This window comes from Wyeomyia smithii, chromosome 2 (genome assembly GCF_029784165.1).
Source record: "Wyeomyia smithii strain HCP4-BCI-WySm-NY-G18 chromosome 2, ASM2978416v1, whole genome shotgun sequence".
Taxonomy (NCBI): Eukaryota; Metazoa; Arthropoda; class Insecta; order Diptera; family Culicidae; genus Wyeomyia; species Wyeomyia smithii.
In genome coordinates this window covers 170,046,183-170,063,664 of record NC_073695.1, presented here as the reverse complement: position 1 = coordinate 170,063,664, position 17,482 = coordinate 170,046,183, and the positions used below count along the sequence as shown (strand labels likewise).

The 17,482-nt window shown below is 38.9% G+C and overlaps 2 protein-coding genes across 4 annotated transcripts; both read right to left on the bottom strand.

Annotated features, from left to right (window-relative positions):
* Positions 1–12: 12 nt before the first annotated feature.
* Positions 13–2,326, bottom strand: LOC129724888 (N-acetylglucosamine-6-sulfatase-like). Of its 2 annotated transcripts, XM_055680165.1 has the most exons (8): positions 2,166–2,326; positions 1,785–2,095; positions 1,675–1,734; positions 1,285–1,623; positions 1,053–1,227; positions 482–993; positions 309–425; positions 13–255 (listed from the first exon to the last, which is right to left on the bottom strand). In XM_055680165.1, exons 2-8 carry the CDS (start codon positions 1,890–1,892, stop codon positions 106–108), a joined length of 1,461 nt encoding a protein of 486 aa, XP_055536140.1. In that variant the 5' UTR covers positions 1,893–2,095; positions 2,166–2,326; the 3' UTR covers positions 13–105. The 2 variants fall into 2 exon arrangements, with proteins under 2 accessions (XP_055536140.1, XP_055536141.1); XM_055680166.1 differs by lacking the exon at positions 2,166–2,326 and having other exon boundaries at positions 1,790–1,918.
* Positions 2,327–13,974: 11,648 nt separating this feature from the next.
* On the bottom strand, positions 13,975–14,982 carry LOC129723304 (co-chaperone protein HscB homolog). 2 transcript variants are annotated; one of them, XM_055677439.1, is made up of 3 exons: positions 14,858–14,982; positions 14,577–14,787; positions 13,975–14,521 (listed from the first exon to the last, which is right to left on the bottom strand). In XM_055677439.1, exons 1-3 carry the CDS (start codon positions 14,902–14,904, stop codon positions 14,021–14,023), a joined length of 759 nt encoding a protein of 252 aa, XP_055533414.1. In that variant the 5' UTR covers positions 14,905–14,982; the 3' UTR covers positions 13,975–14,020. The 2 variants fall into 2 exon arrangements, with proteins under 2 accessions (XP_055533414.1, XP_055533415.1); XM_055677440.1 differs by lacking the exon at positions 14,858–14,982 and having other exon boundaries at positions 14,577–14,851.
* Between the last annotated feature and the right edge of the window lie 2,500 nt (positions 14,983–17,482).

Genomic DNA, 17,482 nt, shown 5'->3' with positions numbered 1-17,482 from the left:
AGTGATTAAAAATTATCGGTTGCGGAAAATTTATTCAGAAATTCTTAAACATAACCCGTCTAGGACGACTTAGGATTTAAGAGAACAAAAAATGTTATACAAAAACTAATAAATTCGACGACAAGTTTCACCTACACATTCGGTTAAATTGTTGAGAGCCAAACTGTACTTTGCTCTTATTGAAGGTAACATATCGTAGGCAATGTTATTAACCTGATACAAGTCATTTGTCAAATCGTAAGCTTCCACGAAATTCTAGAAAATAATAACTTGTAAGAGAATCGTTTTAAATATACATAACTGTTTACCTCTTTATCTTTGAATTGACAATAGACCATATTCATGTCGCTTCCCAGGTGTCTAACACAATTGAACGTATTGTTCCACGCATCCTGACAATGACAAGCAATTTCCGATGAGCAGAGCTATGGAGAAAAAAATTAACTTTCAGAAACATTCATATGGGGATTAGCTAACTTACGTAGAGATTGTCTTTTCTTTGCCAAGGACATTCAGGATTATATGTTTCACTATTACCTTCACCCCAGTATTCAATTAAAATTTGTCGTTCTTGAATTTCCATATTATTTAATTTGGAAAGAAATGAATCACCATCAATCTGAGGAGGTATATCGATTCCAGCTAGTTCTAGAACAGTTGGTGCGATGTCAATAAGTGCTGTGGGAGATGCTACCAAAGTTTTTGGCAAAAGTTTCGGGCCACGGAACAAAAACGGTATTCTTATATCAGTTTCGTAAGGTTGACGCTTATCATACGGTTGACTAAATTGTCCCATGTGAAAACCGTTGTCCGAAGTATAGATAAAGTACGTATTGGCCATTAACTTGCGCTTTTCCAGTATGTTCACCATAGCGGCCACCATTTCATCTACGGCCATCAGAGATTGCCAGCGTTTTCGATAAATGATATCTACCTCTTCTACTATTTGTTCAGGCAACGGCGATGGTGGCATAGTTAGAAGCCAGTGTTTTTCTATAACGTCAATTATGATGAAGATGTACATATACATCATGATGTATGAACTATAATACCTAGTGGACCAAATGGAATGTTAAAGTTCTTTGTTCTAACAGCCTTTACGTTAGGGAACATATCTTGATGTCTGTATGCTGCAGTAAAAGGTTCATGAGGAGCTGGTGGTGATACCATCGCAAAAAAAGGAGCACTCGAACTAACTTTCTCTAAAAATTCAAGCGTACGGTTTTTCTAGAAATATACATTTATAAAAACAATAGTTATTTTCTTCTGTTCCCAGGCACTCACCAGATGATCAGTTAAATACTCATCGGAGTAAAACAACACTTTTCCGTTCACGTTAAGAGTGTAATTGAAATACCGAGAATTGCCATGCAGACCGTACCACTCATCCCAACCGACGGGAATATCCTTGGAATAGTATTCGTTCAAATACTTTCCAGCATAAAATGTTTTATAGCCGTGTTTTTGCAATAAAACAGGAAATGTTTCCGGCTCCACGGTTTCACGCCAGTGCACACCGTAGCAACCCCCGGATTTCGAATTGTTATACACTTTGGTGTTGTGTGCATATTGACCGGAGAGAAGAGAACTTCTCGATGGGCAGCATATGGGCGACGATGTAAACTGTTCTAAAGTTAATTGATTGTATTAAATTATTTCTGTGTTTACACTTACCGCATTCACAAACGTAGCTCCTTGATTTGCTATCAATTTTTGTGTTTTTGTCATCGGACTCTGCAAACAGAACCGCTAATGAAGGATATTTACAAGCATATCACACTTACTAGACCTTTCAGCATGATATCCTGATCATCAGTTAAAACTAACACAATATTTGGAGCACTTTGAACACTGGCCCAAAAGCACGAAACCAGAATTATTCGAAAAATCATCTTGCTTACAAAATATCTTTATAGTTTAGGAATTCATACACAATTTTATTATTCCACAAGTCAATCAATATTAACAATAGCAAATCACACAACTAAAGCTATGCTGATTCTAGTGAGCAATCGATGGCATCAACTCCAATCCGATACATTCCTTCGCTATGCGAACTCCCAGGATGAATAATGAAGCACTTTTTACGAGGGCCCTAGTAAATATATAAACATTGAATGACAGCTTTTGTTGTGCAGTGAAATTTTTGTAAATATATGTTTTACCATTTGTATTCATCATAGTAGATATTTTTGAAAAATGCTGTAAAACCACTGCTTTTCTGTACCATTTTGTTCCAATTTCAAATAATCGGGACAGCGCGGGCACAATTTGTAGAATATGATGTAGTTTTCAACTATTTGTGCGCACATGTGCACCAAAGCAAGGATGCCAGAAATTCGCACCTGCTTGAAAAGTTGTTGAAAACTTCAAATCTTTAATTAGATGAAAAACAAAGTTTAAGCGAACCATTTTGCGCACCGATGGGGTTTATTTATTAAAATAGTTTGAGCAATTATTTTTGCACCATGTTGAAGCATTTTTTTCAATTTCGAACAAATTCTTTTTCAATTTTTTAACGAGGTACAGAGCATTCATTTCTTTTAAACTGGTATCTTTTCGTTTTCTACACGGTAAGAGTCGAAAACCCATCAATGGGTATTGTTGTACCCATTTTTTTCTCTCATATGCGGCTGTCAAAAAAATGGGTAAATTTCGAAATGTGAAATGGGTAAAACTGTACGCATTAGAAAGCCATGTTCTTAAAAAAATGGGTCATTTGTTTACCCATTAATGGGAGAAAAAATACTTCAAGCATCGTTTTAGCTTGCTCTGTCGATTTGTTCGCACGCGTTACTTCTACGATCTGTTTTGTTTATTATTTATCAACAATTTCCATGGAAGGACTTTAAAAAAGATTCGATACTATGTCGTTCAAGAAGTTGCAAGGTAAACAGTATGTTATATCAAGTATTGAATTTTACAATGTGAGATTTTTTTTTATATTAGGTCTAGAATATTCACTATCCGTATGGTATTGGCTTTGTTGCAGAGAATAGCGATTCTGACAATCGATGATAGCAGACAAAATACCCCTGTATTCGTAAATAAGATTCATTTTTGTAAATAATTAAAAATAATTGATTTCACTTCCTTCTTTTCATTTTTTTGAGTGATAATCACAAACTTTCCGTCATTTAATAATGGGTAAAATTTCACCCATTTCCTTGAGAAAATTCTTTTCTCAAAATGAGTGAAATTGTAACCCAGTTTTTGGCGTTTAATCGGTATACCCACCCCTTTGGCATCACGCCAAGTTTCAAGGGCTCACATCTCAACATATGTAAATACGAGATAGCATATCACCGCTTCTTTTCATACATCTTCATCTTACTGCTGACAGCGGGCACAAATAAATTTGAGCCCAGGACATGAGTTCATTGTCATTCACTGTTACTCGGTATAGGGATGCCAAAGGCTCGGGTATACCCGTTAATGGGTAAATCGTCATTCCGTCCCGAACGCTCGACGAAAACGGACGCATTAAGTGATTGTCTCGCTATAAAGTCGCTACTGTGTGAAGAAGAGAAGAAGCATTGCTTACTCGGTCGTGTTTCAAAGAGTGCGAAGTGCGGTGTAAAGAAAAACTGATAATCCGAAGGTCATCCTGCTATTGTGCTATAGCTGTGCCGCTGCGAAGCTGCCCGTTCCAGCACCGAAAGGCTCGGTGATTGTGCTATTGAAGAGAACAAAAAAGAGGTACGTGATTCTTTGCCACTGTACTGTTGCGCTAGTTCGAGCGCAATGGATGTGGATCCCTTAGCCCCCGATCCCCCGTCTCCAAACCCACCCGACCCTGTCCCTCCTGTTCACCCCCCCCCCCCTCTGTCCCTGCTTTAGTCAATCCTCGTCCCAGGCTCTACCCAGACGGATCAACGGGTCCACTGGTTCTCTACATGAGGCCCAAACCAGGAGGAAAATCACTGAACACGTTACAAATCGCGAAAGATCTGACGTCACGATACAAGGCCGTGACCGAAATCGCAAAAGTCAGACCAAACAAGCTCCGTGTCGTGGTCAATGATCTGGATCAGGCCAACGATATAGCTCGCTCTGAGCTCTTTACACGCGAGTATCGCGTGTATGTACCTGCACGAGACGTGGAGATCGACGGTGTAATAACCGATTCGAGTCTGACTGTTGAGTGTATTCTGGGAAGCGGCGTCGGCTGCTTCAAAAAATCCACTACCGAGGCGAAAGTATTGGATGTTAAGCAATTACGGTCCATGTCGCTCGTCTGCGGTAAAAAAGTATACACTCCGTCAGACTCGTTTCGCGTTACGTTTGCCGGATCTGCACTCCCTAGCCACGTTTCTATCAACCAGGTTCGTCTGCCTGTGCGTTTGTATGTGCCCCGTGTTATGAATTGCACCAGTTGCAAGCAGTTAGGCCATACAGCTGCCTACTGCTACAATAAGGCACGGTGTGGCAAGTGTGGGGAGACTCATGCGGAAGATTCTTGCAGTGTAAACGCTGAAAGTGTATTCACTGCGAGGAAAATCTGCATGAGCTTTCCGCATGCCCGGTGTACATGCAACGCAGAGATAAAATTAAATGGTCTCTTAAGGAGCGCTCAAAGCGTTCTTACGCTGAGATTCTTAAGAATACCGTGACCACTTCTACCATAACATCGAACCCCTTTGATCTGTTGTCTTCAGATGAAACCGACTCTGACGAACCACTAGAGGGAACTTCTTTTGCCTGTCTTGGGGAGACTAGAAAGAGGAAAAATCTTTCCTCTCCTAAGCTTCCCAGGAAAGGACCTAAGGTTTCTCAAGATGGAATGAATAATACGAACAAATCTAAAAGTGCTGCGGAAAAGCCGAAGCAAACACCTCCTGGGCTTGCAAATTTAAAGTCCCAGAAGGAGTTTCCAGCACTTCCTGGAACATCTAAAACCCCAGTTGTTCCATTTGCACACCCAGAAAATCAAATAAACTCTGGATTGGTGAATTTTTCTAACATCGTGGACTGGATTTTTGAAAACTTCAATATACCTGATCCAATTAAAAATTTCCTCACAGTACTTCTCCCAACAGTTAGATCATTTTTGAAGCAGTTGACTGCCCAATGGCCCCTCCTTGCAGCGATTGTATCCTTCGATGCCTAATTCAACTGCGTATATGAAGGATTCTTTCTCTGTCTTACAGTGGAATTGTAGAAGTATTTTACCAAAAATTGATTCGTTCAAAGTTTTGATAAATAAAAACAAATGCGATGCATTTTCCCTTTGTGAAACTTGGCTTACTTCAAATATTGATCTTAACTTCCATGATTTTAATATTATTCGCCATGATCGAGACACCCCATATGGAGGAGTACTTCTAGGGATTAAAAAGTGCTATTCTTTCTATCGTATTAACCTCCCCTCGATTCCAGGCATCGAAGTTGTCGCATGTCAAATGACAATACAAGGTAAAGAGCTTTGTATTGACTCAATATATATTCCTCCCAGAGCACAGGTTGGGCAACGGCTGCTCTTTGATTTAATAGAACTTCTTCCCTCGCCACGTTTGATTTTGGGAGACTTCAACTCTCATGGTGTGGCTTGGGGTTCCCCTTACAATGATAACCGCTCCTCTTTGATCTATAACCTTTGCGATGACTTCGACATGACTATTTTGAACAACGGTGAAATGACACGTATCCCGAAACCTCCAGCGCGCCCAAGTGTTTTGGATCTATCCTTATGTTCGACGTCGCTACGGTTGGATTGCACATGGAAGGTAATCCTCGATCCTCACGGTAGCGACCATTCGCCTATTCTTATTTCAATTACTAACGGTTCAACTCGCATGCGACCAATTGATATTCCGTATGACCTCACACGGAATGTCGATTGGAAGTTATACGAGGAAATGATTTCAAAAACGGTCGATTCGATTCAACATCATCCACCGCTTGAAGAATACAACCTCCTCGCGGGCTTGATTCTCGACGCCGCGTTGCAAGCTCAAACGAAGAAATACCCTGGCGTAACGATCAAAGAACCGCCTCCCACTCCGTGGTGGGACAAAGAGTGCTCCGATGCCTACACGCAAAGATCCGACGCGTATCTGACCTTCCGGGATACAGACGATGCCGACGACTTTAAACGTTATTCGGAGGTATCAAGTCAAGTTTAAAAGCTTGACTAAGGCAAAGAAACGCGGATATTGGCGTCGGTTCGTAAACGAGACGTCGAGGGAGACATCAATGACCACTCTTTGGAACACAGCCCGAAGAATGCGGAATCGCGTAACGGTCAACGAAAGCGAGGAGTCTTCAAGTAGGTGGATATTTGATTTTGCCAGGAAAGTATGTCCGGACTCTGTTCCTGCGCAAAACCTTGTTCGCGATACGTCTCCGGGCCACACGCGATAGAATCACCTTTTACGATGGCAGAATTTTCGATTGCCCTCATGTCCTGTAACAATAACGCGCCTGGGTTAGATAGAATCAAATTCAACTTGTTGAAGAATCTACCCGGCAATGCCAAGAGGCGCTTGTTGACATGTTCAATAAGTTCCTGGTGCAAAACATTGTACCGCAGGATTGGAGGCAAGTGAAGGTGATCGCCATCCAAAAACCAGGGGAACCAGCTTCTGATCACAACTCTTATAGGCCGATTGCAATGCTATCCTGTATCCGGAAATTGATGGAAAAAATTATACTCCGTCGCTTAGACCACTGGGTCGAATCAAATGGTCTGCTATCAGATACTCAGTTTGGCCTCCGCCGTGCCAAAGGGACGAATGATTGTCTTGCGTTGCTTTCAACAGATATTCAGCTGGCGTATGCCCGCAAAGAACAAATGGCGTCTGCGTTCTTGGACATTAAGGGGGCTTTTGATTCCGTTTCTATTGACATTCTTTCGGGTAAACTTCACCGACAAGGATTTTCTCCAATTTTAAACAATTTTTTGCACAATTTGTTGTCCGAAAAGCACATGCATTTTACGCATGGTGATTTGGCAACTTTCCGAATTGGCTACATGGGTCTTCTTCCAGGGCTCATGTTTAAGCCCCCTTCTTTACAATTTTTATGTAAATGACATCGACGAATGTCTGGCAAATTCATGCACGATAAGACAACTTGCCGACGACAGCGTGGTCTCTGTTACAGGAGCCAAAGCTGCCGATTTGCAGGGACCATTGCAAGATACCTTGGACAATTTGTCTGCTTGGGCTCTACAGCTAGGTATCGAATTCTCTCCGGAGAAGACTGAGATAGTAGTTTTTTCTAGGAAACATGAACCTGCTCAGCTCCAAGCACAATTAATGGGTAAAACGATCTCTCAGGTTTTGGTGCATAAGTATCTTGGTGTCTGGTTCGACTCTAAGGGCACCTGGGGTTGCCATGTTATGTATCTGATGAAGAAAAGTCGGCAAAGAGTAAATTTTCTTCGTACAATAACCGGATCATGGTAGGGAGCCCACCCAGGAGACCTTTTAAGGCTTTACCAAACAACGATATTGTCTGTAATTGAGTACGGGTGTTTCTGCTTCCGCTCCGCAGCAAACACACATTTGATCAAACTGGAGCGAATACAATATCGTTGTTTGCGTATCGCCTTAGGTTGCATGCAATCGACCCATACGATGAGTTTGGAGAACTTAGCCGGAGCTCTACCGTTGAAAAACCGCTTCTGGAGCCTGTCTTCTCGTATTCTTATCAAATGTGAGGTCTTGAACCGTCCTGTGATTGAAAATTTTGAAAGGTTAATCGAACTCAATTCTCAAACCCGTTTTATGACATTGTATTTCAATCACATGTCCCAAAATATTAACCCTTCTTTGAATATTCCAAATCGTGTCAACTTATCAAATACTTCTGATTCTACTGTGTTTTTCGATACATCCATGATAGAAGAAACTCTTGGAATCCCGGATCATTTACGCGTGCAGCAGATCCTCAAAATTTTTTCCAATAAATATCGAAATATCAACTGCAACAATATGTTCTACACTGACGGATCACTTCTTGATGGGTCCACTGGCTTCGGTATCTTCAATAACAATTTAACCGTCTCCCATAAGCTCGATAATCCTGCTTCTGTTTACGTCGCAGAATTAGCTGCTATTCAGTACACCCTAGGGATTATCGAAAAAATGCCCACGGACCATTATTTCATCTTTACGGACAGTCTCAGTTCTATTGAGGCTCTTCGATCGATGAAAGATGTTAAGCACTCTCCGTATTTCCTGGGGAAAATACGGGAACATCTGAGTGCTTTATCCGAAAAATCGTTTCAGATTACCTTAGCGTGGGTCCCTTCTCACTGCTCGATACCGGGCAATGAGAAAGCGGACTCTTTGGCTAAGGTGGGCGCATCAAACGGTGAAATTTATGAAAGACCAATTGCTTTTAATGATTTTTTCGCATTTGTACGTCAGAATACGATCATCAGTTGGCAAAATTCTTGGACCAGAGGGGAACTGGGAAGGTGGTTACATTCCATTATACCCAAGGTATCGACGAATCCGTGGTTCAAGGGGTTGGATGTAGGTCGAGATTTCATTCGCGTGATGTCTCGGCTTATGTCCAATCACTATAGATTTGATGCGCATCTCCGTCGTATTGGGCTCGGGGAAAGTGGTATCTGTGCCTGTGGTGAAGGTTATCACGACATAGAGCACGTTGTTTGGTCATGCCCTGTACACCGTGACGCCAGGTCTAAATCAATAACTTCCCTCCGGGCCGAGGGTAGAGAACCAGCTGTCCCTGTTCGTGATGTCTTGGCGAGTCGCGACCTACCCTATATGTCCCTTATATACATTTTCCTGAAATCCATCATGCCCAAGTCTAGTCCCATTCCTTTCCACCCACATTCAACAAAACGGCAAGAACACGTCGTAGACCTCGATTTTGGAACCAGCAATTGAACCCCACACGAACTCGCCAGGAAAACCCGAGGCCTTTCTTTATATCTTGGCTCAGCGGCACACACCATATGGCAACTTGAACACCAGCGAACAACAACAACGAACCAAAACCAGCAACTAGACCCCGCACAATACCCTCAGAACCCGAGGATTACAAGCCCCTGTCCCAGCTCATGACATCGTGGCTTAGCAGAACAAATCCATACATGCTGCATATTCATTCGATGATCATCAGACGACCATTCAACTACAAAACACTGATTGAATAATACATGCTAGTTTTAAGATAGACTTAATTTCAGCACGTAGTCGGCAGCGAGGATAAAAAATTTGCTTATAGATTTTAAGTCATCCGATATAATTGGCGCCGTTAAACATTGAATTGTATTTGTGCCGTGTCAAATAAATGATTTGTGAAGAAAAAAAATGGGTAAATCGAGTTTACCCACTAAATGGGTTGGCTCACTTTTTAGCGAAATGGTTGAAAAAGTACCCATTAATGGGTTTTTGACTCTTACCGTCTACAGTATCTTTTTTGCAGTGTAGAAGTCGACCAGCTGATATCAACGATGTCAATGTACAGTATAATTGGGTTGTTTAGCCATTCACGGATTTCCGATTTTTATATAATATCATCTGAAAGAGTGTAATTTTCTGAGCAAATGAAGATTTTTTAAAACTTTGTATCATTGTTCTTCGATTTTTCAATGAAGAATAAAAATTCGCTCTAAATGCCTACAATGACAATTGGTGCAGAGATGCCAGATGTTTTTGAAAAATGTCTGCAACTGCTCGAAAAACCTGGAAAAATCTGCTTGAAATTTGAAAAATTCTATCCGTGATTCGAAAAAAAATCTGAGCAAACATAAGGGGACTCTGACAAAAATCTGCAGAAACTATGAAAATCAATAAAAATCTGCACACGGACCCTATAAATCTGCGTTTTGCACACAAATCTGCGTATCTGGTATCCCTAAGGGAATGGTATGGTAGCCTTCAAGCGTTACGAACATCTATTTCTGTACCGTTTGTTCCAAAACTACTTTTTCTGCTGTCACAGTTTGCTTCACTTTGCTTTGGGACACAATTAATGTACTAAATATCACTTAGAATATCACATACCATGTGAAGACCTTAAGAAATTGCTCAAAACTGTCTGATATGCTATTAATAATTGCAGTCAACATTTAGCCGGTTTGCCCGAATCAACATAAGATAAGGGTAAACTGCCCATTTTTCGGGTGCCAGTGCCAGTGAAGTTGGTACCGCGTCAAATGTATGGTAGCTGACAGCGATGCCATTCCCGTGGGTATCCCTGAGCCAAGTATGATGACAGTTCTACAAGGTATGCTACATTTTTGTCTATCCACGCACACAAACAAATCTCGTTATAAAAAATTTCGCGTTTTGTATGGAATTCAGAACATTTTTGGAAATTTCTCGTTTTATGTTGTTTTATATCTGATTTTTTTGGTTGGAGAGTGAATCTCCATTTGAAACACACTAGAGATTGATATTAATTTAGATTTAGTGTGAAAAATTGCGGCAATATGCCGAAATAAAATATATAAAAATGTTATATTTCTAATAGTTGGAGCATAATCTTAGTCATTGTCATAGCTCATGACTTTTGTTACTGTATGAAACATAAGCGACTCTATTTAGAAGCACTATTAGAGTACAAGAAAAAAACGAAAAGTGCAAAAAGGTTACCGGCAAATTGATGAAAAACAGCATATTTTACCTAAACCGCAGCATGTTTATGTATTCCCCACAAATAAAACATGTTTCAACATCATTTCTATAACTTTTCAGGAAAGTATGTTCTATAAGTTTAGTTTGAAATGCAAAATCATTTCAAATTTCATACAAAATTGGAAAAAGTTCATAACGATCACTAATACTAATGCATCGACGTGAATAGCATACCTTGTAGAACTGTCATCTATACTTGGATCCCTGAGTTGGTATATACACTGAAAAAACTGGGCACGCTCCCTCCAAGTGTTTCATCAATTGAATATGAAAATGACTCTGCATTGTTATTTGTAGAGTTTCTGTCATCGAATTCAATCATTTTTCACTTTCGTTTCAAGTTGTCGCACACATCAACTTATATCCATGAGCCGCACTCCACTTACGTATGATTTCAACATCCCTTTCAGGTGAATTGCACTTGAATCTGCCCCATTGTTTCATCACAGTGATTATCATGTGCGAAACACTTTCATTTACGTATGATTCCAACATCCCTTTCAAGTGAATTGCACATAAATCTGCCCCACTGTTTCATTACAGTGATTATCATGTGCGAAACACTTTCAATTGATTTGTTTTGTTTTAATATGTCAAATGATGTGCCGTTTGGGCTGAAAAGTAGAAAAATGGCGACAGATTAAAAGTCAACGAGTGTCATACGGCTCAGAAGTTTGAGGATTTTCCAGACTAAATCTGTAAATTTTTGGAAGGTAAGTGATTTATGTCACGCAAAAGAATCGAATTCTAATCTTATTGCGTCCTTCCAGCACAAGATCACAGAGATTCTGATGAAAACATCTTTACGCTAGAGGCAAGTATTTGTTTACTAAAACATCAATTATTTGAATTAAACTAATACAAATCTTTGTTTGCTTTACAGGCTGCTTGAACAGAAAAGGATAGTTTATATTTGGTGATGAATTTTTATAGTGAAATTTTAATTTTGTTAATAAGAAATATTATATGCAATCATATCCATGTAAAACTGTTTTCATTTTAAAATCGAATAAAAATCATTCGAAGCTCGGTAAACATTAATTTGAGATTCAAAATCCAAACACTTTATGTCTATATGTCATAACACCAGAATTGAAAGTGTTTTCCTTTTGAAAATGAGGTGTTGCACGATTAATAATTCTAAAGTGTTTCGCATATGAATTCTATATGTTTTGACCAGTAGGGCGAATTCAAGTGCAAAACACTTTATAATGTCGTGTCGATTTCTTTCAGTGTAAAGTTCTCCAACCGAAAACACACAAACACTACAGCACGGCCCGCTTTACACTGTATATTGAAATTTGCGAGAGTGTGAATTAAACTCGGTAGTTTTTTATGCTCTCTTTCAGATGACAGTTCTCACAGGTAACAAAAAATTCTTACAGCTAACAAAAAATAAAGCGAAAACATCGCACTAATACAAACGCACCTGGAGAACTCTATGGGCGAACTGTCATTGTAGCGATTTCCAGCAGAGTTCAAGCAATTTTAAATTGTGATTTAAAAGCGAAGAACAACGATAGAATTTTTTTTCAAATCACGTTTTACTTAAAAAATGCAGATCTTTCAGATGATAATATAAAAAACTGATATAGTTGAACAACCCAATTTGTGGTTTACTATTTCTTCGATATAAATCGATAATTAGGCTCACCAGATTTTCTCGGGATAAAAACGGGACAATTGGGTTCAAAAAACGGGACACATGATAAATTGATTTTTAAAAATGTTTACCAACCAAAGCATACAAACAATTATTCATTGCTTTGATGAACTTGCCCGATACTAAAGAGTGTGGTTTTTTGCAATGAGTTCCTGAAATTCGTCACATGATGATCGAGATTTTGACTAACAAATTAACTTTCAATCGCGACTTTTTCATTAATTCACGATAGGGGATGTCCTTCAAGTGGTGCGGTACTGGGGCTTATTACGGATGTCACCTCACGGTGAGAACGAAAGGAAAAAATCTCACGGTGAAAAAAGATGCGTGCAAATCAAATGGGAATCACTTTCACTGTGCCTATTATGCTATTACGATTTAAGATTTTCAAGGAGTATCCGAAAACGGTACAAAAAGGCAAAAAGATGGGACGGTTAAAAACGGTCGAAAAAACGGTTCTGTCCTGTTCAAAACGGTACGTCTGGTCAGCCTATCGATGATGCAGAACCTATGCACACAGAATATTTATTATTACCAAGCACAGTGAAATTAGAAGCCTCCTAAAGTTTTGAAAAGGTTTTTGTTTTTATTCATAGCGTTAACGCCCATTTGGATTAAGAATTGTATTTTATTACTTTGACCTACTTCAAAATTGGTCTTTACTAGCTTTTATATATCATTTGAAAAAGATTCGTTTTCTAAACAAAGCGTGATTTTTAAAAAATGTTGATTGTTGTTCTTCGATTTATGAATGAAGAACAAAAAAAACTGCTCGAAAGGTGCAGGTATTCGCGTTGACGGTGTTGCTGATATTTGTTTGGTTTTTGCATGCGAAAAAGAAGGAAGGAAATATTTTTGCTTTTGTCATCACGCACATTTTGACAATTGCATATGAGAGTTCACGTAGGTGCGAACAGCCTTCGAAATCTCTTTCGACGCGAATAACCCGAATACCAACTGTCATCGTAGCGATTTAGAGCGATTTTTATTTCTTCATTTAAAAATGGAAGGATAATTGGGTTGTTTAGCTATATCAGTTTTTTATATCAACTGAAAGATCTGCATTTTCTAGGTTAAACGTGATTTAAAATATTTTTCCATCGTTGTCCTTCGCTTTTTAAATCTTAATTTAAAACTGCTCGAAATCGCTACAATGACAGTTCGCCCATATACCAACTGTCATTGTAGCGATTAAGAGCGAATTTTTATTCTTTATTTAAAAATCGAAGGATAATGATATGAAGTTTTAAAAAATCACGTTTTGCTCAGAAAATTACACTCTTTCAGATGAAATATAAAAATCAGAAATCCGTGAATAGCTAAACAACCCAATGGGATCCTAAAGTTTCAAACGGTTTACTGATTTTTATATATCAGCCGGAAGAGTGCATCTTTCTGAGCAAAACGTGATTTTTAAAAAATGTTTATCGTTTTCCTTCGATTTTTAAATGAAGAATGAAAAACTGCTCGAAATGCCTTAAATGACAGTTCTCTCATATACCGTACATGGGCGAAACGTCATCTAAGACCTTTCAAGCAGTTTTTTATTCCTTATTTAAAATTTGAAGGAACACGATAAACATTTTTTTAAAATCACGTTTCGCTCAGAAAACGCGGCTTTTTCAAATGATATATAAAAATTGGTATTGCTTTAGGACCCAATTATCCAAAATAACGAAATACACGGAAATGTCAGATGTTAATTTTTATAAGAAGCAACATAATTAATTACCATTAACTACTCAAGACTATATTTTAATATTTTTTCTTTTATAACATTATCGATATTTGATAAATATTTTAGTCTAACAGACGCTGCTTTAGCTTCATCCAAATTATTTCTAGCAAAATGTTCATGAAGTGTACCATATAGTTTATTTATATCACTTTTGACGGATTCAGCTAACTCTTGTAACTTTATAGTATTGTCGGCTTCCTCTACCTGTTCATTTAGATCCATCATATCTGATAAAAAATCTGGGTCCACAGAAGTATTTTCTTCATCAATCAAAACACCTTCTTGGTTTAAAATATACTTAGCTCTTTCTAAAGGGTCAGTTAGAGTTTTATAAGCTTTGTTTATCAATGAACTCCACTCGAGAGAGTTTATCTTTTCCTCTTCCGATTTTTGGCTGAACTTATCCGGATGCAGTATGCTTTGCAGTTGACGAAAATTAGCTGACAATATTGTTCCATTGACTACAAATGTGTTTGGTACATCAAGCAGTCTGAAGAAATTCTAAAATAAAAGACAAAACAGATGATTGTTGTACATTTCCTAAGACAAGTTCTACCTGGTGTTCAACTTTTTGAAGTGAACCGCAAACTTCACAAAAAAAAATTCTATCGTTTGGTAAAGGTTTGTTACAACTCCAACACACGCTTTTAATTGAACAATAACTTCTCGATAACCGTTGCGCTGACTGCGTTATAAACAAAGTATTATTTTTTATCAGTGAACCTATCATGACTGATAATATCGAATATCCTTTGTTCAATCTGAGGCTAAAAAATTAATTACACAATCAATATGAGTAGCACCATTCTGTTTGTACCAATTTATTAGTAAACGAACCAAAAAATATTTGCCAACTGTATGACAGAATAATACAAAACAAACATAAATTTTGCCAGAGCTGCCAGATATCTTTGACGAAATGCGTTGTTCAGAAGCTAAAAAATCTTCTAACTTGAACTGGATTGTTTAACAGGTGACAACAAATTCTTACAGCTAACAAAGAAAAATCGAACACATCGCACTAATACAAACGCGCCTGGAGAACTTAATATGGGAGAACTGTCATTTAAGACATTTCGAGCAGTTTTTTATTGTTCATTTAAAAATCGAAGTAAAACGATAAATATTTTTCAAAAACCATATTTTGCTCAGAAAACGTGACTTTTTCAAATGATTTATAAAAACTGGGGTGGCATTGCGCAGCTCGATTCAAACGATTTTCGCTATTTTCGAATAGGTCACATACTGCCAGTTATGTTTCAAGCTTAAAAGGAGCTGTCATTGTCATAACGCTCCCCAGTGATCATTTAGTTTTGTTCGAGTTGCTCGAAACGAAATACGCAATGTCACCCCTAGGTATGGCTTTAGGACCCAATTGCTGATAGCAAGCCCACCAGTGTCCAATTTGAAATTTAAAGCTAGTTTGGCAACTCCCACCATAACGCGGCAACCACACCGGGAGTTGCTATCTTGGTTTGGGAAATAACCAGCCCAATGGCATCGCGCCATGTTTCAAAGGCGAACATTTCAACGTATGTGTAAACGAGATAGCATATCACCGCCACCTTTCATACACCTTTATCTGACAGCTGACAGTGGGCACAAATGAGTTTGAGCCCAGAACATGAGTTCATTAGGGCTCATTCAAATAATACATAACGCGCTCAGGGGTGGGGGGGTATTCAGCGAAGCGTTACATTGCGTGTGGCAAACATGTAAAATTGCGTTACGTGGGGGTGGGTGGGTATTGAAAATTGCCAAATTCCGCGCTATGTAATATTTGAATGGTTCCTTAGGCCGTATGAATAAAAGAAGTTACTCTGCTTCTTCCGTAAGATTTGCACGGGATGAGTATAGCAAACGCTTTTATTCATACGGCTTACTGTCATTCACTAATACTCGGTATAGGGATGCCAATGGCTCGGAAATAACAATTCCCACCACGGGTAGTAGCGAGTTATTAATTTTGGCAACCCGATAGCAACGAGCCGAACCGTTGCTATTTGATGAAATGTCAAATTGTGTTGTTTCGTTGTGCTCGACAGTGAATGTTCGTAATAATATTACGAAAATGATGAGTGTCGAATGCGGACATAATTGGTCGGCCCCGGAAGACGACGCGCTTTGCCTCGCTTGGTTAAACGCGTCGTAGGACACAAGTGTCATTGTGAACCAGTGAGCCACTCCATTTTAATTCTGATTGAGCTGAAATTTTGTACAGGGTGTTTTTTTCTGGGCATTTGTTTGCAAAGACATTTTCTTTTTGAGATTCGAGATGACTACGAGGGAATCTCAAGTCCTTACGGCGTCGGAAATGGTCAATATAGACCGGTGTTTCAGAAAAAAAAAAACATTGTTAAAACGCTGGATGGCAACTTCCTCGACATGGCGGTCAATATTTGGCCGTTTTTCCAGACTGAGAGCAGCCTCGAATCTATCTTAAAAACCTTTTCATATTCGCGTATAAAAACATTTGCTCCGCGAAATCATTTCCTTCATCACTATAATCAACCAAATACTAAAGAATAATTTTCGCGTTCTGTATATAAATTTTTTTGGCTGCAAATTTGCAAATACATATTAATAGCAAACTGTAAGAACCGAGACAGCACAAAATACAACTAATAACAGTTCGCCAGCTTTGACTAGAATAGCCTTTGGAGGCAACGTGTTGGACGTGCCACGATCTTACGGAATTATTTTACTTAAACATATACCGGGGCTGTCCACATACCACGTGGAGCTTGGGGGGGGGGGGGGGTTGTGTGATGTGCACGGTCCTTACAACTTTTTTATAATTTATATGGGCATTTGTCCACGGTTGGGGGGGGTCTAAATCGTTAAAAATCTGTCCACGTGGTATGTGGATGGCCCCTAAAGATAAAAACGCACGCATAAACGAGGAAACCTGCAACAAAATTGTGTAATCGATAATTTGAGAAAACAGAAACAAACTCAAAACAAAGTTGTGTGAAATGAAGGGAACATTTTATGAAGCAAAAAGATCACAGATTATTTCGGAAACAATTGACGGAGAATTTAGTTGATTATTACTAGTTCCACAGAATTTCTGGGTAATACGACACAAACAAACAACCAAACGCCAGCTAGGGACGGTCTTCAACAATTGGCAACTGCTGGCGTGAAAATCGGTTACTATCTAAATAGCAACGACCAGCGTTGTGAGAATAGCAACTCAAATGGCAACCCACCGGTGCGCTTGCTCTTATGTATGTGATGGTACCATTTGAGTAGTTCATTTCGTACCAACTTTTTTGTAAGATTTCTTCCTGAGTGTTGGGTATGTCTTATGTACGTGGCTACACTATGAACGTTTTCAATATATGTGCAAAAAATTTCGTTGGAAAATAAGAACTACGCTGTGTTTTCGTATCTACAGCAAACACAGGAAGAAAAAAGAAAAAAGTAAAAACATTGAAGTAGACGTATCGATGTAGAACT

Excerpts from the sequence above, each read along its gene's own strand:
- LOC129724888 (XM_055680165.1), bottom strand. The coding sequence starts at position 1,892 with ATGATTTTTCGAATAATTCTGGTTTCGTGCTTTTGGGCCAGTGTTCAA. Across the intron at positions 994-1,052 it reads CATTCCATTTGGTCCACTAG|AAAAACACTGGCTTCTAACT; the intron begins GTATTATAGTTC and ends TTGACGTTATAG. Across the intron at positions 426-481 it reads AAAGAAAAGACAATCTCTAC|CTCTGCTCATCGGAAATTGC; the intron begins GTAAGTTAGCTA and ends TTTTCTCCATAG.
- LOC129723304 (XM_055677439.1), bottom strand. The coding sequence starts at position 14,904 with ATGTTTGTTTTGTATTATTCTGTCATACAGTTGGCAAATATTTTTTG. Across the intron at positions 14,788-14,857 it reads CAGTTGGCAAATATTTTTTG|CCTCAGATTGAACAAAGGAT; the intron begins GTTCGTTTACTA and ends TTAATTTTTTAG. Across the intron at positions 14,522-14,576 it reads TTCAAAAAGTTGAACACCAG|AATTTCTTCAGACTGCTTGA; the intron begins GTAGAACTTGTC and ends CTTTTATTTTAG.